The 21656-nt window shown below is 40.1% G+C and overlaps 1 protein-coding gene across 1 annotated transcript in view; it reads right to left on the bottom strand.

The window, feature by feature from the left end:
- The window catches only part of PCSK5 (proprotein convertase subtilisin/kexin type 5), a 265589-nt gene that overhangs the window by 9040 nt on the left and 234893 nt on the right, over window positions 1–21656 (bottom strand). Inside the window, exons 28-33 of the mRNA XM_065745519.1 lie at window positions 11120–11203; window positions 10409–10604; window positions 7917–8134; window positions 2482–2718; window positions 1772–2002; window positions 79–256 (exon numbers count right to left, since the gene is read on the bottom strand). Coding sequence (XP_065601591.1) covers window positions 79–256; window positions 1772–2002; window positions 2482–2718; window positions 7917–8134; window positions 10409–10604; window positions 11120–11203 — 1144 coding nt within the window. The remainder of the gene's footprint in view (window positions 1–78; window positions 257–1771; window positions 2003–2481; window positions 2719–7916; window positions 8135–10408; window positions 10605–11119; window positions 11204–21656) is intronic.

Genomic DNA, 21656 nt, shown 5'->3' with positions numbered 1-21656 from the left:
ATAAATAGGAGAGAAACAACCTTATTTCTCAAAGTGATCTCTGTGCTGTAGCTCTTAGCTAAAGACATCAGACCTTACCCTGTTGGACACTGATTTACACATCCTTTTCCTTGTCTGTACAGGCCTGGTTTACAGGAAAGGCACTGTGAGCTGTGTTTTCCACTGCAGGTGGCACAGGTGACGTGGCATGGGGAACACCGTCCTTCATCATTGTCAGCATAGTACCCAGCTGGGCATGTTTCAACACAGGTTGTATCTGCACAGACAGCAATGAAGAATAGCAGGTCATACTCAGTATTTGCTGCTATAAAATAATTCGTAAAGTGCTCCTAGAGTAGACTCTAACAGGAGATGCTGTTAATACTTGTAGCAGAGCAAGAAAAAGGAATGTTGCAATATAATAACATCTAAGCCTTTGTCCTCATTTCTGTACTTTATGTACGTCAGCAGGCTCTTCAGAATAGATTTTTTTATCTTTAGGAAATATAAATGCATAGCATGTAATAATGAACAGCTGTGATTTCATTCAAAATACATGAAAGAAAAAAAATAAAGAAGCTGTCTATAGGCATGAATATTTCTCACAGTTATCACTCTTAGAAGTGTCAGTCTCATTGCATTCTATGTATACGATGAATCTGATGGGAAATTCAAAATTTAGTGACTTTTATTCACTGATCTTTACCCCTATAAATAGCTACTGCTTTGTGTTAAAGGAATAAATGTCTCTAATGCTGCCAAATGTACCATGTACATCACACTATTTATCAGAGGGTCATTAGCAGCATAGGAATCTGGAATAAGAAGCTAGACTGATTCAAATAACTGCAAGCATGTCAAGCTAAGAGAACAGTGATTACTTAACTATTAGCTTAGTACTCATTATCTAGCTTCTCTTTACAGTTTTGATGCTTACAAGTGGGGAAATACAGATACGTCTTTTTTCTTTTTTACTAGTGGTGATTGTGTGAAACAATTGAATGTGTTGATATAAAGCACAGACTTAATGCAAAGCACCCACAATTCGAGAATGCAAAATCTGCATCAGATTAGACTCAAACATCTTGGGGTCAGTTTCACTTCAAACTTTCTTTATATGTTCCTGGCATGAAAGATAACCAGTTTCTCTCCAACTAGTTTCCTAGCTTTTTTCTTGAAGAAAAAAAAAAAAGCAAAGAATTGAAGTTTAAGATTTAGTATTTTATACTCTTCACCATTTTTTTCCTGAGACAATAGTTTTTTACTCCATGTCAGAAAAGTAAAGTACTTCTACATCTCAGCCATCCACTTGAGTCTGGCCTTGTGATCCATGAACAATTTTTAACACTTACTGAAGTACTTCTCTGCTCATCAGATTTCTGCAGGGATTAAGCTAGTTAACATGAAAACTGTGATCTTTGCGCTAACAAAAAGAAAAAAAAGATTGTCCCTATCTTATTCTCAAGTTCCTTATAGGAAGCAAAAGTGACAGTAAATAAAATGTGAATTAAAGGAAAACACATTTTGTTTAGCTACATGATTTGATGCTGCTTAGAAATCTTCCTTTGGCCCCAGTGAATGGCTGACCCGGAAGGATGACTTTGCCCTGTCTTTCAAAGTGTTTCCAGGTAGCTCTGCAGAAAGTAGTTATCACTGAACAAGTCATCTATCTCTCTGGTCAACATTGCAATATCTAGAAAGTCTAAAGCGGTCCTAAATGTTTTATGAACATCACATAAGCTTGTTTATTTCATGATATCATTGTGGAATAAAGCAAGAGTAAGACACTTACTGTAAAGATAGTGGTTATTCGCACAGCTAATACACTGGTGTTCATTTGGTCCTGAGCAGTGAAAACATTTCTTATGACAAGTTTTGCAAGTCTCAGTTTTCTCATCATAGTACTCAGTGCGAGAGCAGTGTCCAGATAGCACACAGTGCCCGTTACGATTCAGGATCAGGCCATCTCTGCACGTAAGGCAGGCATTGGAAGCAGAACAAGTCTTGCATGTCCTATTGCATGCTGAAATGGAGAAACAGTAGGAATGTCACCATGTCTTGCTACATTTCAGTTATTCATTATTATTTCAGTTTAAGTTTTTCAAGGAGTAGCCTCCATCTCAGAGTGAGAGGTTGAGGGAAACAGAAAAATCTCTGCTTCTGCATAGTCAAACCATTCATCATTATATGTAACTGGTTCATTAGGTTTCCTTTTGCACTACTTGAGTAGTGATTTTCAATATACTGTCTCCAACAACACTCAGCACTCTACTAGAGTGGTTGTTTATTACAGTAAACACATTCTAGTGTATTTTGCTGCCTTCCTCTCTAGGCTTTCTCTAATTTTTGTAAACTGAGCTTGATACTTTTTCAGCATTTGTTATCCCCTCCATTTCCAAGACACTGATAGCCATAGTCAGCAAGGGAAGGTCCTTTTGGTATGGTTTTTAGCTGGTCTACTTCTATCTTACTGCCATTTTGGAGAAAACAGCAACTACCAACCTTGACAATCTTCAGTCTCTTCTTCATAGTAAGTCTCTTCAGGGCACTCTTCAAAACACATGCCATCATAGAGGACAAAGTAGTTGATGGCACACTCAGTACAGTCATCTGAGTCTGGTCCGTTGCAGTCCTTGCAGTCTCCATGGCAGGGAAAGCAGTGCTTGTCTTCAGCATAGAATTGGGAAGGACAGTCCTCTACACACTTTCCTTCATGCAGGACAAACCCATCCATGCACTCTACATTAGACAACAAACAAGGTAAGTAAAAGTGCTAATGCTGATTTCAGAATGTGAGGGAGCAGTGTATGTTGTAGCAGGAGATAAGCAGACAGCTTGGGAAGGTATTATTTTCTCTTCTAACTCTTCCCCTCCAACTTGCCCATCATAGCCTAGCTCTCATGAAGCATTTTCCTGTTATTTCTGGGGTCTGAGAAGACAAATTCTTTTGATAATAACCAAATCATTCTGCTACTGTCTAATGGTGGACATGGTTGCTCAATTCTGAACTTTTGTTCTATTTGCTATTATGTGAATCTGGTTGGAATATTTGGTCAGAATGTTTGGCGAGAGCTAGAGTTAAACTGCTAACTTTGTTATGAGTACTTGATTTAACAGTGTTGCTTATGATTTTCTTTTTCCTCCATGTTTCTGTTTCCAGAATAATTTGCTAAATATTAATTATTCTGTAAGTATTTTGTTGTGCATTCAGACTCATCAGGACCTTGAAGTTCTTCCTAATCATGCATTACTAGATAATGTTTCATTACAGAGGTTTCTTTCTTTGCTGTGAGAAGTATTCTGAAGAAACATAAAGTTCAGTTAAACTAAGAAAGCACTCTGTATTTCATAGTGGTGTGCATGTGTATTTAGGTATTTAGACGTTAATAGACTGAAACAGCATCAAACCAATATATATCTCCAAAGAACAACAAGCAGAACAAGATAAAATCACTTTACAAATGCCTGGTTTAAACCAAATGTCCTCAATACAGCACCAGCTGCTTAGCCTCTGTCTTAGAGGATTTTTTTCCTTGTTTTGGTTTGGTTTAGTTTACTCCTTACAGAATTTCTTTTCACATCTGTCATTCTGTCAGTCTGCTCCTTGTAGTAGCCGAAAAAGCAATAGGATGTAACCATAGTAATCACAGTAACTAATGACTAAGCTTACACAGTAACTAACGGCTAGGCTTGACTAAGCATAAACAATAGTAGCGATAGAAGGAAGCAAAAGAAAATGTGGCAACACGGGGTTGGTAGATAAGGTAGGGACAGACCCTAAGAGGCGTAACTATGGAAGGTATCGAGAGGATATAAGAAGATGTACTGAACAATAAAAGCGTAACTTTTGCCACACCACATTGGTGGTTTCTTTACGTCAGGCAGCACCAGCACCGTATAGTTCCCAGACTTGTCAGCGCGACAACAAATGGTGCCCCGTGTGAGGTGCAGTGCTGGCTGCTTGCTGACGGGCTGCAACACGGACACAGGAGCCCACTGTGGTGAAGCGGTGGAAGAGCCTGGCAGGGGTTGGCCACACTCTGGGGCTTAGGCACCGATTTGGAGCCTCCGGTTCTCGTGGGTTACGAGGAATCGGCGAAGGCGGCGGGGGAGCGAAACGTCCCAGATGCCGTGATGGAATCTGTGATTAAGGTATTGCTTCAACTTTGTAAGAGGTACTGCGATAAGTATGCGCCTTCTAAGAAGGAGACTGCAGCTGTTTTAACGCTGCTCCAGAAAGAAGGGTTACTGACCTCCTTAGTGGAGATCTATGAACCTGACAGACAGGATCTTTTGACAGCCTTGTCTCAGCATGCCACGTCTACGCAGAAGGCAGCTGAGCTTAAAACTTGGGGATTGATTTTGGGAGCCCTTAAAGTGGCCTGAGATGAAAAACAGATCACTTTGGCTGCACGCGTTTCATTAGGACTTGGAGACTCAGACGAGAGTACAGGGGGGTGTACAGTGAGGTGTACAGGGGTGTCGGGCAGGGGAGGTTGTTCTGTTCCTGCAGACTCCAAGATGGCGCCAGAGCCCTGTGCCCCTACCTGGGAACTGCCTGATAAGAACAAAGAAGCTAGTCCCTCGTCACGCATACCTGAACAACGGAATGTGGAAGTTTCATCTGATCTGCCTCCTATGCCTGCAAGCTAGTCGTTGTATCCTTCTTTGCCACAGGGAGAAGCTGTTTCCTCGGCACCACCCACATACAGCCCTCAGCCCCCAGAGGGGCTCTCCAGAGGGGAGAGGAGGGGCATGGAGTCCCCACCCCTCTCTTATCAGTCACCCTGGGCTAGGGTGGGGGAGAAACTCAGTCAAGCAGGACTAGTGGTAGCTTGCCCAATCATGATGGGCCCGCAGGGGCCGCACTGGATCCCCTTGGATCCTAAGGCGGTAACCCGCCTTATTACTACAATTAAAGAAAAGGGATTGAGATCTCCCCTTGTGCTTGCTAGTATTGAAGCGTTGATGGCACCGGGACCAATGCTCCCGTATGACATTGAAATGCTGATGAGAACGGTCCTTGAACCTATGCAGTTCATGTTATGGAGGGATGAATGGGAATTGCAACTGAGATCGGTATTGGCTGCAGCAATACGGGACCCCAGCCACCCAGCCAATGCGAACCGGGAGGGTGCCACCTCGATGGTGCGCCTTATGGGTTTGGCGGAGAGGATGGTGGGTGCTCCTGAGCTGCAGCTGAGACTTTTGTGCCCTGGGGAATTTGTTGGCCTCCTCTGAGGCTGTGGTAGCAGCCTTCAGGAGATTTTCAAGAACTGCAGAGCTGGCGGCTCCATGGTGGGACATTTCCCAGGGCCCAACAGAACAGTTCTCAGATTTTGCGAATCGTTTAATTAAGGCTGTGGAGGGTTCTGATCTGCCTAGGGCAGTGCATAATGCAGTTATTGTGGATTGCTTAAGAGAGAAATCACACGAGAGTATTTGTAACATCATTAAGGCCGCTCCAGCGAGTCTGAGTACACCCGGGGAAATAATTAAGTATGTAATGGACAAACAACGAATGACCCCTGTCACGAATGAGGGATTAGCTGCAGCTATGGTTTCGGCAGTAGCACTTGCCCAATGGGATCCCAAGAGGGGATCCTGTTTCAGATGTGATCGGTATGGACATTTTAAAACCCAGTGCCCAGATAACAGACCTCCTGCCCCCCAAGGGTGCAGTCCCACTTGCCAGGCTTGCGGGAGCGCCGGACATACGGCGTGGCAATGTAAAAAACTTAGTCTTACACTGCAGGGAAACGGGGAGCGGAGGGGACCCTTGGCCCAGGGCCCCTCCCTCCACAAACCAAATGGGCCATGAAAAGAAAGGACATAGGGGCCATGCCTGTGGTGGCACTCACAATGGATCTAGGTAGCAGGCCACTGGCAAGAGTGATATTAACCAATATGGGATACCTCCCACCTGAGTCTGAATCTCCCCACGCAACCCTTATCACAGCCCTAGTGGACTCAGGTGCCGATGTTACAGTCATCGCTACTGATGACTGGTCTAAAGATTGGCAAACAACAGTGTCAATGGTGGAGGTGTCAGGAGTTGGTGGCTTTATGCCAACTAAAAAGGCAGTTGATGAAATTGAAATATCGATTGTCAACAGAGATGGTACCCTAGAAGGTCAGCACCTTATGAGACCCTTAGTGGGACTGTTTGAAGGCTCGGTCTTGGGAAGGGACTTCCTTCCAGCACTTGGGGCAAGGATTAAAAATTTATAGTAAAGGCCACTATCTATCATTTAGGCAAGCAGTATGCTATCTCCGTGTTGGAAACAGGACAGTCGTCCTGTTTGGATAGATCAGTGGCCCCTCCCTTCCAATAAACTCAGCTTGCTCAAACAAATAGTCCTCAGAGAAATCCAGGCAGGACATTTAGAGCCCTCTCTCTCTGTTTGGAATACCCCAGTCTTTGTCATCCACAAGTCGTCAGGATCTTATCGCCTACTGCATGATCTTCGCGTGGTTAACGCGCAGTTGGTTCCTTTTGGGCCTGTCCAACAGGGGGGACCCTTGCTGTCAGCAGTCCCCAAGGAATGGCCATTGATGGTCACTGATCTCAAGGATTGCTTTTTCTCTATCCCACTAGCAGCATCAGACAGGGAGGCCTTTGCATTTACTGTGCCGCCCTTGAACAATCAAGAGCCTGCAGAGAGGTTCCAGTGGAGGGTGCTTCCCCAGGGTATGGCGTGCTCTCCTACCATTTGCCAATTGGTGGTTGGGCAAGCTGTAGAGCCAATATGACAGCAGATGTCGGATTGCCAGATCCTGCATTATATGGATGATCTGCTGCTTGCAGCCCCCACTGAGTGCAGATTAAGGGATCTCGGGAATGAGATAACTGTCGCTCTGGTCTCAGCGGGGTTTACTATCTCTGCAGAGAAGGTTCAATGGGGACCTGGGGTTGACTTTCTGGGATATCGTCTCGGACCCACAGCCGTTATGCCCCAGGGTCTTCATGTGAAGCCCACTGTAACGACATTGTGGGACGTCCAGAAATTGGTGGGTGCCCTCCAGTGGGTCCGTAATGCCCTAGGGATCCCTCCTTGGTTAAAGAAGCCTTTCTATGATCAATTGAAAGGCAATGATCCCAAGGAACCTAGATTTTGGACATCAGAAATGGACAGTGCATGGCAGGAAATTCTTCAGACTGCGACAACCAATAATCTGGCTCGTCGGGATCTGGCTCTACCTTTGGAAGGAGCTGTTACCTGCTGCCAACAAGTGGCAGCGGCGGTGATTGGCCATGCCTTAAGGGCAAAACCCCGCCCCATTTGCTGGCAGTTCTCGACCCAGCATATAAAAGCCTTTCTCCCTTGGCTTGAGATATTGGCCTACCTGCTTCAGAAAGCACGCCTGATGGCAGTACGGGCTTTTGGGGTATAGGCTTTAGTTAGGATAGACTTGCGAATCGTGCTGTAACAGGGCAAGGCTTTCCTGAGAGGACTGTTGCATGTATAGGCGCAATGCAGGGATTTTGGGATGTACGCGGTTAGGGTCCACTCAGAGAATAGTATGCTAGATATAGGCATAAGGGGGGGGGAGATGTAGTAGCTGAAAAAGCAATAGGATGTAACCATAGTAACCACAGTAACTAATGACTAAGCTTACACAGTAACTAACGGCTAGGCTTGACTAAGCATAAACAATAGTAGCTATAGAAGGAAGCAAAAGAAGAAAATGTGGCGACACGGGGTTGGTAGATAAGGTAGGGACAGACCCTAAGAGGCATAACTATGGAAGGTATCGAGAGGATATAAGGAGATGTACTGAACAATAAAAGCGTAACTTTTGCCACACCACATTGGTGGTTTCTTTACGTCAGGCAGCACCAGCACCGTATAGTTCCCAGACTTGTCAGCACGACAACAGCTCCTAGACAGATCTAGACAGATTTTAGTCAACTCACAAGCAGTTCTTTGTAATACCTTTGCATGTTTCACTGTGAATGCACTCCAGACACATTGTAGGGCAATGTTTACAGATTCCATCGAAGGCAAAATGTTTTTCTGAACAGGTAGGTTTACATTCCCACTGCTCTAGAAGCAAAGGGCTTTTGCAGGACTGGCATTTGGTAGCACTTCCCACACATGTCTTACAGGAACCACTGCATTCCTTGCAAGTCCCAGAATCATCGAAGTATCCCCTATGGAGTGAAAATATACACAAAGAAAACTGTTGGTTAGCATACATTCCAGTCTGTTAGAATTACGAGCATACGTGAAGCTATTGTCCTTGCCAGTACACTCATTTCATTGGATCTGATAGGTTTCTCACACATTTAGTTACCTGTCCTCCACTCAATGTACATCTTGCATGCCTGCAAGCAGAAAATGTGCATGCTAGTACAATGAGAGGAGTTTGGCCTTCCCTTATTTTTATCCCTACACTAAAGGATACTGAACTTCCTTTCCCACCATTTTCTTGGTTTTCTGTTTCCATAAAGTAGGAGGGTCTATAATGTCTGGGAAAAGAGACTCCCATAACTGACTCTCAGCGGTGATAGAGAAAGAATGAGACATGTCACCTCACTGGTCCCAGAGGGGAGAAGAAAGAAGCCCACAAATGTCAAGACTGGGAAGGATAAAGAAAGACTGGATTAAAGACACAATAAACCCACAATGTTTATTTAAAAAGTCTGGTAGCGGGAGATGACTTCCTAGAGATTAAATTTACAAAGAAGGTCTGAGGAGGTATGTTAGAAGCGAGGCTAGAGAAAAAAAAATAAGAGCTGTTCCTGTCATCTATTCTCATCTTCCTTCCTTTTCTTTTCCTAATCTTTAGCTGTAATCCTGCATCTACTTCTGATATTCCCTTCTCTTTTGTTCCAGTCTTGAGTGCTCTTTTAGTTCAATATTTCAGTGTTCTCCGTGAGAAATTATCAGTGCAGCAAATCAACCCTTTGTCTGTAGTGTATGAAACAAATACTAAAAGAAATTCTCCTGGAATCCTCTGTCCCCATGGAGAACAGAATCATAGAATTGTTTGAGCTAGAAGGGACTTTTAAAGGTCATACAGTCCACCTCCCCTGCAATGAACAGAGACATCTAGAGCTAGATGAGGTTGTTTAGAGCCTTGTCCAGCTTGACCTTGAATGTCTCTGCAGACATTCAATTATTCCTGCAGAACTTTAACACAGAGGCTGAAACCACTTCTGAACTTGAGTAGACTTTGCCAAATAAAAGGAAGCCATTCTTATAGCCTGGAACTTGAAAAAAAAATCGGGTTTAATAGCCACTGAAAGAAGTGATAAAATCTGTAATATTTTATTATCTTATATTGACCCTGTGTGGAATAAAAATAAGGAATAAGTACTGAAAACAATCAAGAACCAAATACAGATAATATAAATAAATATGTTTACCAAAATATTACTTTCCTTTTTTGTTTTGTTTTGTTTTGTTTGTTTGTTTTTTGACAGGTTTTGAATTCTTTTCCTCCTGGATTAGGGTAGATACATTGCATTTATTCTGAACTGTGCTGGTCAGAGTCTGTTTCACTGGACCTTGTGTACTTACATGACAAAGTTTGCATGAAAATTCTGACGAAGAATTTGAGCTGATAATAAGAAAAGCAGATCTGCACATTTTTTCTTGAAAGATTACTCAAGCGAGAGTTTCATATTACACAGCACAGATTTTATGCATGTATATATATATTTATAAGGCTTTGATGAATGCTAACAAAGAAAGCAGAGATAACAGGAGAACTTGAGATAGTGAATTAATTCTACTTGTTAGAGTAAGAATTAAAGGATGTAAGCCAAGGATAGAAAAGCCTCAGAAATTATTATATTTCCATATCAGATCTCTGAAACATTCACCCTCTTGGTTCACAGAATCACAGAATCCTTGGAAGAGACCTCTGGAGATCACTAAGTTTAAATAAGTTTCTCTAGTGTAGTTTGCACAGTAAAGTGTTGAAATGCCCAAGTGGGTTTTAAATATACCCAGAGATGGAAACTCCACAGCCTCTCTGGGCAGTTTATTCTAGAGCTCTGTCATGCTCAAAGGAAAGAAGTTCTTGCACTTGCTTGAGGATAGCTTCCGGAATAAGTTGTTCACACCCTTGCTATGTGCTACTCTGAGTAAAGTACAGGTTAGGAGAAGGACACTTGTCAGAACCCATGAAGAACATTCCTGAAACACTGTGGTTCTTTTGAAGACAATGGGACCAGTAAAATCAGTCATAGCACTTCCTATCTATTTTCACTTTTGATTTCTCACTTCTTCTCTAAACCATAGAACATTTTGTTTATTCAGGCCATCTGAAAATGACTTTTACTTTGTGGTATTTTTTAGTACCTAAGGTTACATTAAGCTTTCTCTTAAAAGGTCTATTAAGGATTAAGGATTTAGATTATAAAGAGAAGTAGCACGGTGAGGAAGTAAGGAGCAGTCATGTAACAGGGGCTACTTACTCAGGACATTCCTGTAAACATCTGCCATTGTGAAGGAAGAAAGGCTGTCCTTGTTCAGACTGACACTTCTGGCAGTGCCAGAGATCGGTGCACACCTCACAATTGTTCATGCACATCTTGCACTCCCCACTTTCAGCATCGGCAAAGGTTTGTTGTGGACACTCAGAGACGCATGTATTGTGGACAAGAAATTTTCCTGGCAAAAGAGAGACCCAGGTGGGAATAAACACCAATTAGAAATGTTTCCTAAGAGTTTTTGCCTCTGGTGGCTATAAAAATGCTTTCATCTACATGGAAGTCTGACTTTCTGATGTCTGAAAACATGAATAAAACATTCTTTAGAAAATTTCCCAAAGTAGCTGGGAAATGTAGTAATTCAATGTTCACTGAAATTTAAGGTTAGAAAGAATCATCAGGGTTATTTTGTACATCTCCTTGAATGAAGCCCTCTTCAGTAATTCCTACATCATATCTACAGATTTTGGCTGAAGAGAAAGAAAAGGAGCAACATTTACTTCACAGTGCTTTTACCCTTATTGATAAGGGTATGTGATCAGCTCCTAGCTGATGCCTGACTTCAGCTGCTGATTCACTGGAGTGTGCCTTAAACTGCTAATGGACTTTTTAGTTACCAAGATAGCAATAAAGTATGTAACATACAGTATATTTTGTCTTCTGCAAATCTTATCCAAAGAAGCTGAAGTCTCTTACCTTCTGGACACGAAGTACAGAATTCAGCAGATTTGATACAGGTCCTACATAAAGGATCACATGGTTGCAACTGTTTTTTTTCAGCTGGAATTAAAATAAAACAAAAGGCTCTTTTAGACTGTTTTCCATGGTTTTTTGTTCATTTTCCTTACTCTGAGATGACTGTTTCCTTTGATTTTTTCATAAGCTGTTGTTACAATGTGCGTCCTTGGATTTTTGGAATTAGAGCTCCAAAATGGAAAAAAAAAAGATTATTGTGTTCAACACCACGCTCTTAAATGACTAGTTAATCATGGCTTTTTGATTTTTTGTTATCGGTATTCAACACTGTAACATCATGTAATGTACTGGAAGTTAAAGAGTTAATGCTCCAGTTCCGTGGACTGCTGAACCAGGTACCTGGTTCTCAGAACTACATACCCCAGAGGACTTTGCATTCTTTTATCCTCTCAGAGGGAAAGATAAAACTGCACAGTAGTCCTGAGACTACCTCTTTTGCTGATCATCTATCTCAGCAGTGGAGGTTCCCTAGCCATCTCACCTTCAGCTTTAGTGCAAGGCCTCCATTTTAGGACACTTTTTCTCTCACTTTATTTAATTTATTAGCTTCAATTCCAATTATATTGTGTTATTTTGTATTCTGATATCCTATTCAGTAAATTAGTTTTTCCTCCTCAGATCATTGCTGCTGTTCTGTTTTTAGGCCCATCTCCCTACACTCTGCCTTCCCCTTTTCCAGGCATGGGTCCGGGTGTCCATTAGTCACAGAACTGGCCCATAAACTGTCGAAAAAGTATTAATAAATGAAACAGAAAAATTATTCTAAGAGTTACTAAAGCACTATTCTAGACTTCTCATTGCAATCAAGGACAATTTAGCTAAATATTTTTAGTTTCAGAGCAGTGCTCCAAATCCAGATTCTGATCTGTATTCCTGAAAGATTACAAACAGGAAGAAAAGGATGGTATGTAAATTTGGGGACTTGATGTAGTGAGGTATTTTCGTTAAGCCTTTGCAGTAGCTGTTTGTCAGATCATTACCTTGTATCTAAGGGAGAAATCTCTGGGAAGGAAAGGGAAACGTCTGGAAAGATGATTAGTAAACTAATTCTCCCCAGTGATATTGCCGGCTATTTCCCTCCAAAAGAAAGGCTCTGGATGTGTTTCAAATTGAATTTTTATGCCTGCAGGAAGCTAAGACCTTGGTTATGCTTTGCATAGGCTCAGTGCCAAGGAGATTCAAGGATTGTAATAAATGCAAAGAAAGTCTGTTGCCTCAGTGTGTGAGTCTGCATTTTGAGCCAAGCAGTTGTAACAATGGGATAATGAATGTGTGATGAGAAAGTAGTAATGAGCAAGTGAACAGAAGACAGTAGCCTTTTAATTTTTTGGAAATCTAAAATAAGGAATAAAGCAGAAGAGGGATGCAGAGAGTTAAACACCTCAGCACATCCAACTTGTCCTACCAATTAAATGTGTGGGCTTGTATAGGCTAATGGACTGACTGACACTATCTGCTACCACCTAAGTGGTATTCATATACTTTCTTGTTCTGCCTGTTACAGCAAAATAATTTTGAAAGTTGTTATTTTGAATGAAATTCACAAAAGAGAAAGGTCTTAATCAAATCAAGAAATAGAAAAACTGGCAACATACATACAGCTGTTTCCCACAAGGAGAAATGATATGGATTTTACACAATGGAGAGGCAATTAGGAGAAAAGTGGTATATGCATAGTAACATGGCACAGAAACAGGAGGAGGAATAATAATTAAAATAGTTACTACTTAAAACCACACTGCTGGATGGGCTGAGCCATAGCTATCTCTGAAAGTGTTAGTTTCACATCAGTGTGGCTAAGAGGCGATCTATAACAAATGTCACATTTACAACTGACTGTGCCAGCTGCTCAGAGCATCTTAACAAATCTATTCTACAAAAACTCTCAATACACTATCCTTGGACAGCACAAGACAAAGCAGGGACACAAAGCTGGACTCTAACAGCAGGGCACTCAGTGAGAACATAGCCATTCTTTATCAGATCTACTCATGAATGAATTTGAGGAAGACAGTGAATGACTATAGTGTTATAAATCTTGATGATCACTGGCACAATACTGAAGAACTATGGATATGGTAGGAAATTAGTAAGGCTTTCCCCATTATCATCATTCTGACTGTAGCATCTCTGCACTCCCTGAACAAAGGTCTGAGAGAATTTCCAGGGTTCAGTTGGGCACAGGCCAGAGGGTCTGCAGTGCAATGTACATATAAAAAGAAAGCAGCTCATTATCAGGGCTGGGGCTCTTTGTAGTCAGGTTCATGCTGTTGGGGTTTAGATTCACTGAGCAGTTAGAGTGAAGAAAGACTTCTTTAAAACTCCTGATTTGGCTCTGTCCCTTTTATTACCTACGCATAAGCTGTATAGCTGTATATTTACATATAGATTAATAGTCATGTGATTTAGAAAGTAAAGTGCTAGAGCTGCAAGTTAATTTTAAAATACTGGTTTTAGTTGCATATAAATTTCATTCTTCTCGAGAAGAATGAGCATTTAGATTTGCTTTTCTTAGCCCTTTGAACTGGGAAGGTGTGGTTGTCTTGTGAGGCTTACTGCAGTGGCATTTCCTGTGAATGTATATCCTTTCCCTCAGTTACTGATATATTTTCTATGGCTTTTTCCTCTGCTGAAGGCCTATTTTCTCTATTTCAGGTCTCTATATGTTGTTTCAGCAGATAAAAGTGTGTTTAAATGTCCCTGGGTTATGAGGGCAATCCAAGCCTCTGTCAGATCTCTAGAAGCACCTAACCATACCAGCATGCAAATGTGTTCACTTTACTTATCTAAAGAATATGCAAAGAATTCTCCCACTTGGCCATTTCTCATTCTGTGAGATACAAAAAATTTACTGTCAGATGATTATTTTCAAGACATTACTCCCTAGCTATACATAGTTTTCCTTACTTAATTATTGAAAAAATCCTTACTGGATGTTCTTCTTGTCATCTGTAAGAATATAAAGAATACTCTGAGAAAGCTAAATATTTGGTCTTAATTTTACTGAATTGAGCAGCACTCAGGTGTTTTATTCTCCTGTTGTTGTGGATCATAGAATCATAACACAATTGAATCATAGAATAGCTTGGGTGTGAAGAGACCTTGAAGATCAAGAAGTTCCATCTCGCTGCTGAGGGCAGTGTTTCTACTAACCAGCTCAGGCTGCTGAAAGACCCATCCAACCTGGCCTTGAGCATCTCCAGGGTTAAGGCACCCACAGATTCTCTGGCCAGTCTGTGCCAGTGTCTCACCACTCTCTGAGGGAAAAATATCTCCCTTGCATCTAATATAAATCTCCTCTCTTTTAGTTTAAAATTCCCACATCCTATCACTCTATGCCCAGGTGAAAAGTTGGTCTCCTTCCTGACTATAAATTCTCTTAAAGTAATGGAACACTGCAGTGAGATCTCCATCAAGCCTTTTCTTCTTCAAGCTGAACAAACCCAGCTCACTCAGCCTTTCTTTATATAGGAGGCATTCCACCCCTTCGGTCGTCATTCTGGACTCCAGTGTACTTGTTCCAACAACTCTGCATCCTTCTCATACTGAGTGCTCCAGACCTGGATGCAGGATTCCAGATGAGGCCTCATGAGGGCAGAGCAGATGGAGAGGATCTCTTCTCTATCCTTGCTGACTACATCTCTTTCAATGAAGCCCAGGATACTGCTGTTCTTCTGGGCTGCACACACACATACAACTGATTTCTACATGTCCAGCTTTTCATTCACCAGATTCCCCAAGTCCTTTTCAGCGGGATAGCTCTCAACGAGTTGTTCTTCCAGTCTGTAATTGTGTCTGGGATTGCATGGCCCAAGTGCAGAATCTTGCACTTGAATTCATTGAACCTCATCAGGGGTACATGGGCCTACTTTTAAAGTTTGTCCAGGTCCCTTCTGATGGCATCCTTTTTTTCTGTCATATCAGCTACATCTCTGAACTTGGTGTTGTGCCTGCCTCTGTCCCCCCTGGTCTGTAAATTATAAGCACTTTCACTTTATACACTTGTCATGTGGCAATCTCTGAAACTGAACTTTGCTTAATTTATGGAAGGCCATGTAGTTTTTATTTAGTATATTTCATTTTGCCTCTAAAACCATAACTGAAGGATCTTCCTGAAGCTTGCCTTCAGTTGCACATACTCAGTTTCTTCATCAGTTATTTGATAAGCTTTCAGGATTTTCCAGTTCACTGATCTAAAAATGTGCAGTAAAAACTATTTTTCATTTCCTTTATCAACAGCTTTGCATCTAGATACCTTACACAGGCTTAAGTTTTATTTTATTTCTTTGAAAATCCCTACCAGGCAGTTTTAAGTACTGTAATTTAGTACCATTTATGTGTGGGAAGAAGCAGCTCAGAAATATTGAAGTATGTGTTGCCAGGGGAAAAGGACCTGGATCTTGGCAAGAGAGTTGGTGCAGTACAGAAAATAACTAATAGATAAAGCTAAGTAGACAGGTTAACTACTATTGAAGAATATTTCAATGAGTTCACTGTTTCAAAATATTTTAATCCTAAGAACTGAAAAACAAGGATTTACTATTTTTTGTCGATGTATTAATTCCAGTAAATCTTCCCGTTTGGCACCATTTACTGCTTTCTGCAGTGTATGCTATATACCACCAGAGGGGAACGTACACAAGCAGTTGTGCTTCTGTTACTTGGCGTGAGTCTAGCTTTTCAGCTGAGTATAAGCGCTCAAATGTTGGAGCTGGGGACTGTTAGGAGAAACTTGAAAATCTTAGCATTCAATGATCTACTTAAAGAAAAAATAATCTGGAAAGTTAAAACGAGTTTTTCCTCTGTCTGGAAATGGGATTTATTTTCCTGAAAAACACCACAGAAGGCAAGTTCAGAGAAGTTATTAAATGTAATTTCTTGCATAGAAAATGTTTTCAGAACAGGCAAATATGATGCAAAATATTTTGCTACAGAAACTTGTGCATATTACTTCAAAGAACAAGCTTTTCCAAGAACAGCTCTGAAAAAACATCAAGAAAATTTGTTGTGCAAACTGTATTTCCTTGGCCTTTGGACTAATGATAAATGAAAGCTTCAACTCACACTTTTTAGCCATTAGAAAGTCTTCAGCTCATCAGTGAAAACTTCACTCAGCAGACTATGACAAGTAAGGTCACTAACACATTGGAATAACTAGTTAAATTACAAATAACGAAGTTGCCTATCTTCAAGGGAAGAGTTTGGTGGCCATCAGAAAGAACTGTCACCTCAGAGGCTTCAGCCCTCTGCTCTGACCTGTCTCATTTCCTTACCCATATGCAAGTTTGAGACAAGGATAAAGTTCATGGCTCAACACCATCTGCTTTGTTGTTCTTTGTCCTCCTCATGACCCTTGAAGGCTACCATTACATGGGAATTCCACAAGATTCCATTAGTTTTTTCTGTCTATAGCTCTTATGGTTGTGAATGAACTTCTGAATGTAGAAGCTCTAAGTCTGCAATTTAAAATTTCAAACCACCCATACTCTAAAAATGAAATGTAGACTCTGAAAAAATATTGTATTCTATTATTATCCTGTTCTGCTCTATTTTTTTCTTAAGGCCAAAATATATGACCTTTTCAGACCTACTGAGCTGTTTTTATCCTTATGCTAATATTCTTTCTTGGGTTTCTCAAACTAAATCATCCTATATTTAAAATTACTCTAGCCAGAATTTGACTAAATGTCACATTGATTCTTATTTCTTTGTCAGAATGAGTAACAACTTTGACATATCCAGCTCAGTCTTCCCAGTTCCCTTCTGGAAACATAAATTGAATCATGCCATGCCATTAGTTGAGTTAAGGCTCACTGCAGTTCTGCAGCTACCTGGTACTCTGCCTGCTCAGCCTGTTTGAGGGCTTATCAAATTGAAAGACTGAGGTTTTGTCTTAGTTTGTTGAGGTAATTTCTTCATATTGGCTCTTACGATGCCATGTTTTGGATTTGTGATTAAAACCACTGTTCACTTAGTTGCTGCAGAGCAATGCTTATGCAGAGCTAAGGAGTCTTCTGCTCCACACAGTGTGCTGCCAGGATGGGTAGGGTAGGCGACTCAGCTCTCCAAAAGGATATTCCATACTGTTTCTTGCTATGCTCAGCAACAAAAGCCAGAGGTGAGTTGGCTGCCAGGTCTTCTATTGCTCAGGGTTTGTCTGGGCATCAGACATCTTGTGGTGAGCAATTGTGTTTTATATCAGTTGTTTTTTTTTTTCCTTTGTTATTTCTTTTTTCTTTTATTCCAATTTCATTTTCTTCTTCTTTTCTTTCTTATCAAGCTGTATTTATCTCCACCCAGGAGCTTTCTCACTTGAGCATTTTTCAGCCAACTGTGAGGGGCAAGTGAGCGGCTGTGTGGGGCTCAGCTGTTTGATTAAACCACAGCAGTTTTCTTTCCACATTTGAGCTTGTGAATGAGACATGAATGAGACAATGGCAGAGTTTCTTGAAACCTAATGCTGTAAGACTTTAGCTCTGATCTCCAAACTGAATTAATAAAAAAAAGAAATCTATCTCACTTTAAACAAGGAACCCTTATTTCCCTTTCTTTTTACCTAAGTATTTTATATTTTGAACTGTCTCTCACAGTTTTTCAATTTGGCTTCTCAAAAATATTCAGGGTGAAAAACTTAGGTCCTTGGGGAAATAAGTGTGTTTCTCTTCACGTGCTCATTTTTTGTTTCGGAAAATGAATTCTTATTAAAAATAAACTAACACAAAAAGCACTCTAAAATCTCAAGGCATATGAGCTAAGAAATGTCCATATCTTAACAGATATAGCTTTAAATGTAATGGCATTTGAAACAGCTTATGCTCCATCCTTTTATTTATTCTAAGTCACAACTGCACTATAAGACTTCTTGCTCACATATACTCATGTTCACCACTGTCCATCTTGCATTCTCTAGCACTCATGATGTACAACAGATTTCATAAGTAATACAATCAGTAAGTGTTCAGGCAGATAAAAGTTGGTTTGTTTTCTCTAGTTTTAGATCCTTTTATTCGTGCTTTTCTTAGAATAAACGGGAGGCCTACATAAAACATTTAAATTCTAAGTTGCTATCAAAGTAGCTACTGTTACATTTCTAATTGTAATACCCTTAGCTTATATTTTAAAAGATATTGAATTCTATCAAGCAGAGTATTTTTGCAAGATATTTCATTGCTGGACCATGGAGTAGTTGTTGCAGGGAGGAACATGTAAGCAAACATGCATGTGTATTTTGCACTGTGTAGTGGGATGTGATTTGAGTAGAATCCAACTGAGATGCTACCTAGTTTGTCTGGTTTTATACTGTACATCGCACTGGCTAGCAAAATCAATATGGTCAGGAAATAAAGACAAAAAACAGGTTACATATCTCCTTGAGGTAATTGCAATTGCATACACACAATAAAACATAATGGAAACAATATATTTGTGTAATAAAATACTAGACCTATCCCATTTCAAAGACTTACATGAACTGTAAATTTAAAGAAACTTTAGGAGTGCTGAAAAGTAAATTACAGTCTGCAACAACGATTAATTCTCAGCCTGGTTGTCTTTAAACAACAATGGCAGTACTTTACAAATAGCTAGAATATGAAATCAACATGGGATAGTGAATCATTTTTACTAGTCTCAGTAACTCAAATTTTCACATTTGGATGATGCTTAAAAAGTGCTCCTAACTCTTTCCATGATGTTCTGATTCTATACTCTAAATGTCGTAACATATTCTCATTTGGAAAACTACAACCTCTTCTTTCCTGCTGCTGATTTCCCTACAGTCTTCTGCCCATCTCATTCCACTTTTTTCTGTCCTTCTCTGTTCTGAGACCTTCGCATATTTATCTGTGTATCTGCATTAAGGTCAGCAAAACCTAGTAATTCTTTTAAAGCCTGAGTTATTGTTTCTCTCAATCAGAACTCTTTTAGCACACTGCGTTCTTACCAGTTCTGTTTTATTCTGTATTTAGGAATAGGAAAATACACAAGATAGATACAGTTGGTCAATGGCTGTTTGCAGGAGGTTGCTCTCATTATTGGGAGCGGTATGCAACAGAAAGATCCAGCTGCTATTTAGCATCATAATTTATTGCAGCATGTACAATCTACATGTCAAGAAATATATATTCAATTTGTGTTTGATCTCATTACTCGTCATTTTTTTCCCTTTTGTAATTTTTAGAGATGTGTGGCAAACTAAACCATGTAACCAAGGAATGAATGAATTTTCATGATGCTGTATTTACAGTCAATAGGCAAAACAAAGACCTGATCTGCAAAACTTCTTATCTAATTGAAAAGGTGTGTGCTCATGTGTTCACTTGGTGAATCAAGCTTACACTGCTGTATCTCCTGATTTCCAAAGTCATTCCATCATCTGGTACATGAGATAAAATGCAGATGTTTTATGCTACTAACAGAAGCTCAATCTCTCTCTCATTTTTTTTCCTCCCTTCTTGGCTGTCCCTTTCTTTATGAAAGCCAGTATACCAGACAAAGTCTGTTCCATTATTTCAGACCTTGGTATGGCTTCTTAATGATTCCTGATGTGAACTGGACAGTTTGCCCAGCAAAATATGCCCTCAAAGTAAATATCATTTTAGAAAACTTTTTTTTTAGAAAGTTTTGGGTTTTGGAGTTTGTACTCATAAATATTCATAGACTGACCTATTATTTATCCTTGCATTAAAAAATAAAAGTGAAAGCTTAAACACTGTGGTGGAGGGAAAAAAGTATTTCACATTCACAAAGATTTTAATACTCTCTTAGATGGACCAGTCTCTCAATTTGCAAAGTCTTACTACGTGTTGGTTTCACTATGGCAGGCTGCAATGTGTGCCCTTCAGTTTATATTACTCTAAAAGCCAAATAAAGCAGTAGTCTTTGTTTCCAAAATCTCATTTTGTCCTATATGGTAGGTCAACGCAGTCTCTAAAATCACAGTGAAGCACACTAAATTCATGCGGATGGATGAACCTGAGGAAAATGGATTCATTCTTTGTAAATACAGTTCATGGTCTAATACCTCGACTTTCTGTTGTAACATTTCTGTAGAAAAAGAGTAAACAGAAGATGAACATGGTAAAAGCTGACGTAAACTACTGGATTTGGAAATTCTGGCTGTCTTCCTAAGTTGCACTGTCTTCCTGTGTTGTCTGGGGCAGAGTATGTGCTAAGGATGAGCTTGGTGCAATTTCATCCCTGCTCCCATGACAGGGGTGAGGTTGTTTATTTCATACTTGTCCCTCCACACCCAGGTCAGTCCTCTACAGTGTGAGGACTAATAATCGTCTGTCCTACATTATTTAATTAGCACAGCTCATCTGTCCACTGAAGATCAGAGGTAGCTCTGCCATGGTGCTGCACTGGAGTAAATGTGATGAGAACACTAAGCATCCAGTGGAAACAGCATATTTTGATAAATAAGCAGAGAGAACCAAAATCCAAATCACAGCCACAGCTTTGCCCACCCTGGACTGGTGGACAAATATGGAATTGTTTTAATATCCCCTGAAGAACCCATGTTGCATCACAAGATCCCCTTTGAAAGTGAATTTGACGATGAAAGAACATATATTTTACTAGAAGAAATCACCCTGAAGATAACCAAAATATCTATAAAAAAATCCTAAAAAATAAAAACATAAATCATGAGAAATTATTTGGAGATTTATCCAGGGTAAGCAGGGGAAAACTTTGGAAGTTGCCATGAATAGGCAAACGTGTAGAAAAATAAAAATTCTTAGTTCCCATAATCTCCTTTCAAATATGCAATGGAAAAGAAGAAGCCCTACAGAAATGTTTAAGATCTGCAGGTGGCCTGTTACTCCTCGAGCTCTTTCTGTATAGTCATAATAGCCAGACTACTCACTGACTGTCAGTCTGGAGAAGAGCAGGTAAATTTTTATTTTGCTTGTTCTTGTGCTGTATATACTACAGAACTTTGTTGAACATTGCAATGAAAGGCATTGGCTGCTTTGCCTACATTTTACTGGTTTTCAGAGATCTTAAGACAATTTTAAAAAGTTTAAAGACAATTAAATCTTAAAACAATTAAAAAAAAATCTGTCTTTGTAACAGATACTGAAACTATTTTTGTATTTGCTTTGTTTCTCTTTATTTTCTCTTTTAAAATTATCCTGCCATTTTGAAACCTACTCTGAGTGTGGACTGTATTGCATTTTTTAATGAGGAACAACTCCATTGGTGTGTGGTATTATTTGAGTTAAATAAAGATTTTTCAGTCTTGCCTTCATTCATTGAATGTGGAGCGGTAGTTTCAAATACAAATAACACAGCTGGAAATTTAGATTCTGCTGGTATCTCCTTGAATGTATCAGCAAAATAATTGAGTGACAGTATACATTTCTAGAAAAAAAAAACCACAACAAAACAACCAACTATTGAGATTTTATTGCTAATTAGTCAATTAAAATAAATTGTTTGGAGAGACTGATAATCCTACAGTATCTGAGCAGGA

This window comes from Cyrtonyx montezumae, unplaced genomic scaffold, assembly GCF_038088225.1.
Source record: "Cyrtonyx montezumae isolate F1298 unplaced genomic scaffold, pur_monq_1.0 scaffold_36, whole genome shotgun sequence".
NCBI classification, from domain to species: Eukaryota; Metazoa; Chordata; class Aves; order Galliformes; family Odontophoridae; genus Cyrtonyx; species Cyrtonyx montezumae.
This window is presented reverse-complemented; position numbering and strand designations above follow the sequence as displayed.